General features: G+C 33.3%; 1 protein-coding gene across 1 annotated transcript; it reads left to right on the top strand.

The window, feature by feature from the left end:
• The first annotated feature begins 8,611 nt into the window (after positions 1-8,611).
• LOC143201514 (DNA repair protein RAD51 homolog 1) lies at positions 8,612-12,339 on the top strand. The gene is made up of 6 exons (XM_076412636.1): positions 8,612-8,954; positions 9,010-9,357; positions 9,408-9,616; positions 9,672-9,801; positions 9,941-10,079; positions 11,862-12,339. The coding sequence occupies exons 1-6, from the start codon at positions 8,871-8,873 to the stop codon at positions 11,966-11,968; spliced, it is 1,017 nt and encodes a 338-aa protein (XP_076268751.1). The 5' UTR covers positions 8,612-8,870; the 3' UTR covers positions 11,969-12,339.
• Positions 12,340-12,823: the final 484 nt, after the last annotated feature.

Below are 12,823 nucleotides of genomic sequence, written 5' to 3'. Positions count from 1 at the left end.
ACATCGGGCTGATTAACATGATTTATATCTATTGTAAATTCTGCATCATTCGGTTGGAATACCTTAGTAGGTTAGCTAAATATTCTGCGAATAATTCAGCTTTTCTATCGTTGCGTCGAACCCATTCATTTTTAATAAGCGGTACTAATTATTGGTCTTTTAAATCTCCGAGTAGCATTGCGAGTAATCTTTGTCTTCTTCCGGGCTTAATTCACTTACATATTTCTAAAAGCAACTCTGTTTATATTCTTTAATCTTTTGATTTGTCTGATTACCATTGATCCTATTAAATATTGCTTTATCTACAGCATTTCTGGTTCTGTGCCATACTCTTCTAGCTTTTCGTCTTTCTTTTATCAATTCCCGCCTGATTTCTGTCTTGATGTCGGGGTAATTTTTTTTGCAGCATACCGAATTTGTTGCTCAAGATCGTCAATAGTTTTGAGTCTTACGTTTAAACTGATTTGTTCCTGCATTATAAGTCTAAACGTGTTCCAGTTAGTAAATTTGTTAGTAAGATTAGGCTTCTTTGTTTTTCTCAGAATTGTCGCGTCTAGTGTTAACAATACTGGAGTGTGTTCAGATGATAGTTGGCACAAGCTCCCGATTTATATTTGATTTATTGAGATGCCTTTCGAAATGTAAAAATCCAGTAAGTCGGGTATTTTGTTACTGTCGGTGGGCCAGTAAGTAGGTTCGCGCTCTGAATAATAGTTATAATTAGTAATATTTATTGCTGCGAGTAATTCATTTCCCTTTTCAGGTGTTATTAATTGTGAACCCCAGTAAAAGGGTTCGCGCCGTTCAGTGGTAGTTGTAATATTGACAATTGTTGATAGTGACAATTTGTAATATTAATTGATGCAAGTAATTTATTTCCTTTTCCAGGAATTATGAATCGTTAGCCCCAAGCTGTATGTTTAACATTAAAGTCTCCTCCAATAATAAATCTTGGACATAATTTTAAAAATAAATATCTGTATCGTTGTGTTATTTTGTATCTTGATGGATGGTATATAGCTATGTTTATTTCAGCGCCGTTCTTTTCAATGCTAATTATCGTAGCTTGTAATTCTTCTTGTTTTATCTCATCTTGTTCCAAATGCTGTATATTTTATTTTATTATTAGAGCTGTTACTTCTCGAGCACGTTCGCTGGGGTGTACTGTTCAGTATGCATCATAACCCCGTACTTTAATGTAATTTTTTTTAGAATGATGAGTCTGCGATGTATGTTATTTGTTCTCAGAACTAGTTCTAGTTCTCAGACTCACTGATTTAGCCTATTTGCGTTTCATATTGTAATTCTTAAGAACGAATTACTCATTTTTGTTTTTCTTTAACTTGTTCCCTTCTTGTGTTGTTGATCTCAACATCTTTCTAATTTTTTTAACGGACTGAAATGGTATCGCATATCAGTCTGAAATTCACTGAGCAATTTCATCATGTCGACGATGGTTGGATTATTGGTTACAGTTTCCTGCTTTTTTACTTTAATTTCTTTACAGCTACTATCGCGCTTCTGGTTATATATATTTTTTACCGTTGAAATTGCCTTCTCTTCTAGTTTTTTATTTTCAATGGCACATAGCTTCTAGAGTTTTGAGCTTTGTCGAGTTCCCATCTCCATCAAATGCTTATTTTGCAAGGTGTTAATTCGGTCCGTACTCCTCTACGGATCCAATGTTTACTTCAAGTTTGTTACAACCAACCAGGTGAGACGGCTTCAAGTTTTCCAAAATATGCTCCTCAGAAGAATCTTAAACGCTCCATGATTTGTCAGAAATAATCAAATTCATAGGGAAACTGACGCTCCAGAAATCAAGCACTACGTATCTCAATCATTCCACAAACAACAACTCAGCTCAAGTTCTTCTGAAAACGCGCTTGTTCGCGAGCTGGTCGACATGCTGGGAGTTTAGCACCGCGTCACCGCTAACCTGCCTTCCTTTTCCAGACTGAAACGACCTCATCCGTCGCTGCAGTCATAAATTTTGCCCCCATACGACAGTATCCAGTCGTGTGTCTACTCAAGTTCGAGAATCAATAGAATCGCGCCCGTTCTCGTGCCCAATAACGGCTGCCCGATCAGCAGGTAGCATATCCCCAAATTTAATGCAGTAACAGTAGCAATCCACAGGGGTTAACTGTGAGGCGGTTTCGGTTTAATATATTGGTAAGCCCAGAGGCAGTCCCACATAATCCGGTCCAACTTGTCACTCCAGGGCAAGTCTCCACGACCAGGTATGCGTCATGCATTCGACCACCTAGTTTTAGGCCAGAACAAAAAAAAGCACTGTCGAATTCTCTTAATCGTTGTACAGCTGCTATTTTATTTGGTTGAAGTTCTTTTATTTCCTTATACACTACACACCCTTACCTAATTAACAAATTGCGGCAGGTAATACATTAAACATCTTGATGACGTATGTACAAAAAAACTTTGAATATACTATTATATTCTTCAAATATACGTATAATTTGCAAGAACTGGCAATGTGGCAAATTGAAATTAAAATTGAATTAAGCTCATGTACCTATTAATCAGTAAGAGAAGAAATTTACTATTACTATATTGCCATTAAAAATAAAAAATTGAAGAAACAACGATTCCTACGGCAAAAAATATATGCGACAAAAAATATGGCGATAAACAAATTAAAATAAAAAAGCAGGAAACTGTAAGCCACGAGCCACGAGCACGACCATCGTCGACATAATTTCAGTCAGTTAGCAAATAGGGTAGAAAAATTGGAAAAACTCGAAAAGAAGATAAAGAAAAACAAAAATAAATAATTCGTTCTTAAAAATTATAACATGGAACGCAAATGGGTTAAATACGAGTCCGAGAACTAGAACTATTTCTGAGAACAAATAACATGTATATAGCTCTTATATCGGAAACTCATTATTATAAAAATATACATTAACATGCGGGGTTATGATGCATACTGGAACGAACGAGCCCCAGAAAATATAATATACAGTATTTCTAACAAGGCGAGATAACACAAGAAAAAGTACAAGCTACGATAGTTAGCGTTGTAAAGAATGGAGCTGAAATAAACATAGGAGCTAACAGGTCAATTGAAAAGTCCCCGGCCTGACACATAGATTGCGCTACTAATTAAATATATATGCCTTTTAGTTAGCCTTAACCCTCAAAAGATGTATGTATAAATTTGACAGCTGTCGGATCATTAGTTTATATTGTATATCAACTAATGATCATATTTACATATTGTTTTTTGAGGGGAAAAAGTACAGTTGAAGCAAAAACTTAGCTTAATGCCGAGTTTCCGCACACTGCCCCAGGAAAATCAACCACCAAGGATTGGTATGCTAAGTTTAGACGTGGTGAAATGAGCACCGAAGACGGTGAACGCAGTGGAAGCCCAAAAGAGGTTGTTAGCGACGAAAAATTGAATGAAATAGCAGACACGCTAAAGATATCAACTGAACGTGTACATCATACCATTCACGCATATTTGGGTATGAGAAAGCTCTGTGCAAAGTGGCTGCCGCGCGAGCTCACTTTTGACCTAAAACAACGACGAGTTGATGATTAGGAGCAGTGTTTGAAGATGATCAATGGATCAAACATGGCTCCATCATTTTACTCCGAAGTCCAATCGACAGTTATCCGTGTAAACTGCACACGATGAACCCGCTCCAAAGCATGGGAAAACGCAACACTCGGTTGGCAAAGTTATGGCGTCTGTATTTTGGGATGCGCACGGAATAATTTTCATTGGCTACCTTGAATATGGAAGAACCATCAACAGCAACTATTACATAGCGTTATTGAACCCTTTGCAAGACGAAAAAGAAACTACCAAGACAATGCACCGTGTCACAAGTCAGTGAAAGCGAAGGCAAAAATCCATGAATTGGGCTTCGAATTGCTTCCTCATCCACCGTATTCTCCAGATATGGCCCCCAGCGACTATTTCCTGTTCTCATATCTCAAAAGAATGCTCACTGGGAAGAAATTTTCGTCGAATGAAGAGGTGATCGATCGTCGAAACTGAGGCCTATTTTGAAGCAAAGGATAAATCGTACTACAAAAATGGTATCGAAAAGTTGGAGGGTCGCTATAATCAGTGTATCCTCCTTGTAATTTTGCCAAAAAATGTGTTTTACTATGATAGGCCAGGGACTTTTCAATTGACCTGTTATCATTGTACTAGAGGTAATTGCAAAGGTTTTTAAGATTTTTCTGTAAATTTTAGTGGTATTAACTTCTGATTCATTTCAGGTTTCATTAGTAAATGCATTTCTCAACAAAGCACTTGCCGAATATTGCAGATAATAAATACGTTAATTTGTACATCAAGAGTTAAAATGAATGTTGCATATAATATTAACAGTTATAAAATAGTTTCATAGAATTTTAACTCCTTATTTGATGGTGAGTTGTTAGTTCTCACGTGCATAAGACAAAGAAGAAAATAGCAGATAAAAGAAAGCCATAGAAGACAAATTGAAGATGAGCTCTCTACAAAGATGAGATCGAAGTGTTGAATAAACAAGCAAAGAACAATGCATTTTTTATAATTTAGGTAAATAAATTATTCTTTTAATCGGCTGGCGTATTTATATATTTTAGGTAAAAAAATGGATAAAAATTTAAAAAATGGTGTAAAGATAACCTTCGGAGAGTTCCAAAATGCTGCTATATTAATTTACAATATATAGTTATTCACAAGCAAACTACAGAATAATATAAAACCATATATATATATATATATATATATATATATATATATATATATATATATATATATATATATATATATATTCAAGGTCGCGCCTAGGACGGAACAGCCACATTGTTAAAAATCAATCGAATGAACTAGTAGAACCGAAAATAGTAATTAAAAGTAAACGACTGAAACAGTCCATAATAAATAGTAATAAAATCAGTCAGACTGAAAATAGCGACTGGAAACAGTCGACTGAAAACAGTCACCAGTAAAAACAGTCGAACTAAAAATAGCAACTGAAACAGTCGATAGTAAAAAGTAGTCAATTACTAAACAGTCGATAATCGATTTCAGTCGATTGTTCCCAATACTAGTTATAATGTTCCGTGGCGTAGTAATTTACACTTATTAATACCCCGTTGTTGATTATTGAAAGTTAAAGGAAATTAGATTTAATTAAACGCAATTTGAAAAATTTTAGTCACTGTTAGTTCATCTATCTCAAGAACTAACACTCACTATGCATATATTCTAATATGTTTTAATATAAAGGCATTAATTGTTTTAGTTAATATTATTCAATTGATATATAACCAATTACATTTCCGATCCTATATTGAAAATATTGTGAAGAAAACAAAGGTTAGTAACATATCATTTATGAATTAGTCCTTTTACTCAATTATGAGTGAAACATGATTAATTTAATACATTGTAATACAGAGCGACCACTAGTACTCTTAAACTACCTTAAACGTACATATTCTGACATAAACAAACTATAAAGAAAACATTGATTTTTGATAATAACACATGATACAACAAAGACTATTGTTGCATCACCGCAAATATTGACATATTTAACGGTCGCTATGTTACTTACGAAAGCTATCCAGCGCCATTTTTCATAGAACCCACCCATTTTCAAGCCATAAATATTCGAAACGCCATAAATATTCGAAACACTAATTACAAAATATATCAGCGTCAGGAATTTGATATAAAAATTACAAATTACATTTTTAAGAAGTTGTGAATTCGTATTTCAATTGCGTATTTTAACTGCGAGTAATTCAAATACTGCCCAACGCTGGGTACAAAATATAGAACAAAGAAACATTTACCTGGTGTTCCATATCCTATCCCCTTTTCTGCTTCAGTCCGATCCCAATATCAACGAAATAAATGCACATCGGGTGTCCGATTTTTTTATGAGGAGTTGATTGAAGACACGATATCAGGTTCGACAGGACCCTTCTTCTCCCACACTCCCGTAAATACACACACGCCACGTACACTAAATGTTCTGGGACAAAAAACAAAATTTGCGAATCTAAAATATCGAAAATTTGAGAGAAAAACTCACCTCACTTTTTCATAGACCAAAACAGTGACCTGTCTGAAGCCAATTTGGCCCCGTACCGGTCAGTGGTAGGACCGAACCGATGACGAACTGTTGTCATTTGAATTAGTGTTAAATAGAATCGACCAAAAAAAAGAAAAACAAAAACAGTGGATGATTTTACCGCGCCCACGCCATCACCGGAAAAGGAAGAACGAAGATCTATCGAAATGTGGACGATACAAGCTGGTCAGCCACATTAGCGCGCCCAGGATTGCTATTTGTTTAATCCGACACCTGAATATAGAAAAAAACACACATACACTTTATATTATAATATAAATTGCACTTACCCGTTATAGAGCACAGCAAAGTATTGTAAAGTTATAAAAAACGCGAATACGATTTATCATACTAAATTTTTACCAAAAGCTCACACACATAATTACACGGAGCACCGGTATCTAACTGTATCAAACCTTAACGAATTGTACTACTCCTAAAACTCCCAAGATGCACTACTGTCGAAATTCGCCACGAAGCGCGATTGTCAATAATCCAATAAAAATTACCATATTTAAATTTGCTATAAGTAAATTGTTCATTTACAGTTGAGATATATTCAATCCACAAAACTAATAATCGATAGCGAAAACGCCTTAAATTGTGTTTAATTTAAATTTTGAAGTTTATTTTATCTTTAGTTTATTTAAAACAAAACTAATCGCGAATAATGTCCAAAATAAAATGCATAACGGCAACACATTGCGCATATCACAGGGTTGGAAAAATCAACACACACTACGATTAAAGATAAATATGCGTTTTTTATATTGCTACTTTTTACTTTAACTACGATATCTGAATAAATTTTGGAATTTTATCTGGCGTCCTACAAATACTTTTATTGTTCAAAATAAAAAAAAATTATATAGATAACAAACTATTCCTCGTTTTATGCCCCAAATCATTCACAAATATTTGAGAATATATTTACGGTTCTATTATTTTGACAATTAAAATGGAGTTATTAACATATGTCTTAAATGTTTTTTTTCCGCATACCTTTCTTAAAATTAATATGTAATACAAGGCAATATCAACATTTATTTTTATCAAGGACACATAATATTAAAATAATTTTGATTTTTATTTAGTTTTTAAAGTTTAATTTTTTTTAGATTTTTTTAAAGTTAGTTTATAAAAATAGATTTTTAAATAGTGTTTATATTTTACATCTTATACATCCCAATTCATTAAATATAAACTATCTATCAGAAATTAATTAGATGTTCCTTTTATTTTTTTTTCCTATATTGTAAAGTCTCCTTTTACCTACGAGGGTTTATCTGGACTAGGCCTACAGTTTAACATGGGCTCCGATCCACGGTCCTCGGCATTAAGCCTACCGACTGGCGAGTGGCGGACTTAAAAATCATTCCATAAGACATCCGATTCTTTTAAGCAGCTGTTATATTTAGTTTAGTGGTTAAGGCGACAGGACGGTCTCCCTACTGTTGCGATAGTCACGGTTCGAATCCTGCTGGGGCATGGATGTACTTTATGTTTGGGACTGTACTTATAAATGTTTCTATAGACAACAGTGGAAAATCCGGCAAAGAATAACCATCCCAGTAACGCCAGTAACCAGGCTGGGTAAGACCGGATGTCTTTAAGTTGATTGGTTGGAATGGTCTCTAAGTAGGTCACTAGGCTTAATGCCGAGGACCCTGGTTCGGACCCCACGTTAAACTGTAGTAAGCAGTAAAAAATTTAGCTGTACTTCTGACGTAATTTCCCTTGTTATAAGCACATATATAAAATGCATTTTAGCAGTTTGTATTTCTAGAATATACAGTGATTCGTTAACAAATAACTTAAATATTCTAATAAATACAGATCGGGATACGGAAAAAATATGGATAAATATTTTTCCGATATATCGATAATTTTTTAAAAAAGCATAGAGAGTATGGAGTTTATAGTTTCAAAGTAAAATATCGTTCTTAAAATCAAAAAAATACAATCTACCTCAAATATATTTTTTTAATTTACGGGGGAATTCACAGGAAATAAACTAAGTTTGTAAAATTTATCGATATTTTTATCGGTATTTTATTTCGATATATTTATATATCGATTTTTTGAAGAATCGAAAAGATGTATAAAAAACCCGTATAAAATTTTATATCAACAATATTTTTAAATATCAAATTAGATCTATCGATATGTTTTATATCAATATATCGATTTTTTGGTTCCCCACATTCCTAGAATTAGAGCGGTTTTTTGCTGGATTAGACAAAAAAAATCGATACATCGTTCAGCGATATTTGGAATCTTTATAATTCTTAACTTAAATTACTTGAGTGTTTTAAATAAAAGTCAATTCACGTTTAAGAAATTTTTAAGAATAACTATATTCTATTATATTTTCACACAATAATATACTTATTCTATATTTTCAAAGCAACATGATAATTTTGCAACTCTGTTTAAACTTCCAACAAAAATAAATATCCCTGTTGCTATAATCGAAACATTACGATTATGTCATTTACAATGAAAAAATACTATTTAAGATAACATATGAACGAAAATAACTCTATCACAATAAATAACAAATGGATATCAAAAAGTAATATACTTTTATATCTTAGTAAATAGTTAAAAATTCAATAATTATTTGTTTTGTTTTTTTCTATTTCTCATGTTTACGAATACAAACTTTGACAGTTCGCGGACTTTTGCTCAATTTGAACTAGATTTTTGGAAGGCTGTGTTTAATTAAATTGTTGTGAAATAGCAATAATAGATTTAAATATGAGTGTTAGTGCAGTAAATAGTGCTGATTCTGCAGTTGAAGATGCCGAAGAATGTGGGCCCCAACTTATAACCAAATTAGAGGTTTTCATAAATTCTATTCTAAAGGTGAACATGGAATTTTATATATTTCTTTCAGGGAAATGGCATTAATTCTGGCGATCTGAAAAAACTACAAGAAGCCGGTTACTATACTATAGAATCAGTAGCCTTTGCACCTAAGAAATATTTACTCGCAATCAAAGGCATTTCTGAACAAAAAGCTGACAAAATCCTTGCTGAAGCGGCCAAGTTCGTCCCTATGGGATTTACTACTGCTACTGAGTTTCTACAAAAGAGAAGTGACATGATTATGATTACAACTGGATCAAAAGAACTGGACAAACTCTTGGGTGGAGGAATTGAAACTGGATCAATCACAGAAATATTTGGTGAATTCAGAACTGGCAAAACTCAGATATGTCATACATTAGCTGTTACATGTCAGGTAATGGTTGTATAATTTAATAATACAATGTTTAAAAATGTTTAATGCAGTTACCCATTGAGTGTGGAGGTGCAGAAGGAAAATGTTTGTATATTGACACAGAAGGTTGTTTTCGCCCAGAAAGATTCCTTTCTATAGCAGAAAGATATAAAATGGACCAACAAAAGGTTTTGGATAATATTGCACATGCCAGAGCATACAATACAGACCATCAGACACAGTTGTTAATTCAAGCTAGTGCTATGATGGCAGAATCTAGGTATTGCTGATATTTGCCAATTAAATAATAGCTACTATTAAGGTTTTCAATTTAGATATGCAGTCTTAATAGTTGATAGTGCAATGGCATTATATAGAACCGATTACATGGGACGTGGAGAATTAGCAAACAGGCAAATGCATTTAGCTCGGTTTCTAAGGATGTTACTTCGACTAGCTGATGAGGTTAGTAAAATATATATGTGAAAAATATAGTAATTATTTAATTTTTAACATTAATGCTCCATATGGATTAAATATTTAGTGAGTAATGTAATTATATCCTGCTGGTAGTACTTAATGTTTCTAACTTATTATGTTTTAGTTTGGTGTAGCTGTTGTGATCACAAATCAAGTAGTTGCACAAGTGGATGGTGCTGCCATGTTTAATGCTGATCCAAAAAAGCCTATAGGTGGAAATATTATGGCACACGCATCAACCACAAGGCTTTATTTGCGAAAAGGTAAGATAATTTTAGTTTTGCGTTTAACATTTATTTACCGATTTATTATTTGGTTGATTATCAGCTCGTCGATTAATTAGTTTAGAAATATTTAGTAAAAGCTCTAGACTTCTCATCAAGCAGTGTAGAAGTGTTTTGGCTGAAGATTTAGGTTTTAGAAAACTGAATTGAAAAATGAAAATTATGTTAACATTTTGAATAATTCGCCACTTAATGTGTAGTCAGAACTGGTACATTTTAAACATATCCAAGCTAACTAGCTGTTAAATTATATAGGGTACTAGAATAATTACTGTGTTTTTATAAAACAAACAGGAATATTGATCTTATATCACTTTCAAATTGTAGAAGAAACCAAAGTTTTTTATTATAAATTCTGGGACCAACTAGACATAGAAGTTTGTAAAATAAGGCCTGTTTCACAGAAAAAAATAATATCATCATAATTAAATACGGTGAATTAAAGTACCAAACTAGATTTGAGCTTGACAACTTTTGACTTGAACAATGAGATAAAATTGAAATAGTCTCTTATTATAATTGGTACTTCTAGTACTAGTATTGGAAAGCATTAAATATTTGACTGTTGTTGAGCATTTATAAGTTGACCTTATATCAATAACTGTTTTAAACAAAAGTTCCTCAAATTGTATGATATAACGTATACCCAGTTCAAAATTAATTTATTTTAAGTTTAAAGGTAAATTTATTATGCAATTATTGAAGACTTAAAAAACTTTATATATTGTATAGTTATTTAATTTATTATTTATCTATATATTTCTACTGCTATCCATCGAATGGAGCATACAGTGGCCTTTTCTAAGAATGGTTTCGGACGTCTCCGATAATTATATGCAAACTGTTCGACATAATTTCATTGCCATTGCCATTCGGATCTATGACATCTTGGGTAGTCCGTTTTTGACCAATATCCAGATCCAAACTTGTTAAGAAGGCCATAGTAGTAAATGTGCATCATTGCCATTGTACGACAATCATGAAGAAAACGAATCAACAAAACTACTTGGAAGTCTTAACGAACCATAGATATCATCAAACCCATAGGCGTGTGAGTTTTAACTTTTGATGACCTCCTTTTTTCCCAGTTTATATTCGTTATTTTTACATCGAGAGTGTAACGGTGGACCCAAGTTTCATCGTACGTCTCAATCGTCGTATTGACAAGCTTTTCCACAACGAGCATTTTTGTTTTCGTGAGTAAACCACCTCGCCGAGATTTTTCGAAATTCAAGATGACTACAGTTGATGATGTGCCCAGTTCCAACGCTGATTCCCGTCTACTTTACTAGTTTCTCCTACAGAGCTACGATATCGACAGTAGTAGGGAATTGGTCGTGACAATGTACCTCTTAAACCCTGCATGCACACTGTGTCCAGAATCTCGTTTAATTTAACGCCTTCGTTCGTTAAAAACATTATTATTATGCATTACGCAACCGCAGCTTGACCTTGAGTCACCTAGAGGGATTTCCCGACACACTTTCAAGGTCCTTTAAGTAAACGTCTCGTTGATATTTGGAGGTCCCTCGCATATACATGTAAAATGTGTTAAAATGAATAGCGGATCCAGGATCTATCGGTTCTGGATTGACCCCTGACAAATATTGAATTAAATTTGATATCGTAGTCAAGTCGTCCACCCTCCACAAAACAAAATCATGAATTAGCTTCTAGTTGAAACGAAAATTAATGAAAAAAATTATTATAGACATTTATTAGGCGGGTCTGTTTATCGATTGATGACTTTTTTGTTGTTAGGTCGTGGGGAAACTAGAATGTGCAAGATTTACGATTCACCATGTTTACCGGAAGCTGAAGCCATGTTCGCCATAAATGCAGACGGTATAGGAGATGCGAAGGAGTAGCGATACTGTAGATAACACTCTTTTTATTGTTATGTGTTACCATCCTTTTTATTTGGACTTGTTAATATTTTACTATTTACTAAGGCAATTCAATATCTCTTCCCAATAGGTCGTAAATATAATTGTTTCTGTTATTGTTGCATAAAGTGAATAATGTAAAATAATATAAAGTGTTTAAAGTTCCGGTCCTATGACGGATAGGTCCACATCACGCCATTTCATTGCCTGTATTTGTTTCCAGACAATTCAACATCATTTTTTAATTCTTCATGTACTGTGTATAAATTGAATAATATAAAGCAGTCTGTGTTCATTGCATATGTAAATAATTATTTTTTGTAATTCTCGAATAGAATAAATTATATTTTATATTTGGATTAATCATTTAAGTTCCACTCTCCTTATTAGTTGAACCAAACTATTATACAAAGAACTGATGCTGAGTGCATGCAACAATATTTTCCGTATTATTAATAAATGGTTATTATGAAAATACAAGAGTTGTTATGATTGATCTTGTTGTAAGAAGTAACTGAAGCGCCTACCTTAAGTGTAAAGTGATGGCCATGTATGCCTTTATCAACTACATGACATGATTAAATAAAATGAGCGTGAGGGAAATCAAACTTTCATGTTATTATTTTCATTATGAATCAATAGCAGGCGCTCAAGGGAAGTGTCTACTTCCCGACCAATACACTTTTGTTAATTACTGGATACATCAAAATTTTATACATACATTTTTACTGTGTGTTTCAAAAATGGTTCGATTCCGTTACGTTTCAACAGCGAATTACAAATAGAAACTCGGTGGTAATAGAGCTTCTTTTGGCATCCAATCTTATGTAAATGAAA

This window comes from Rhynchophorus ferrugineus, unplaced genomic scaffold (genome assembly GCF_030347505.1).
Source record: "Rhynchophorus ferrugineus isolate W39M unplaced genomic scaffold, kcgeb_rfMv2 rfM8, whole genome shotgun sequence".
NCBI classification, from domain to species: Eukaryota; Metazoa; Arthropoda; class Insecta; order Coleoptera; family Curculionidae; genus Rhynchophorus; species Rhynchophorus ferrugineus.
This window is presented reverse-complemented; position numbering and strand designations above follow the sequence as displayed.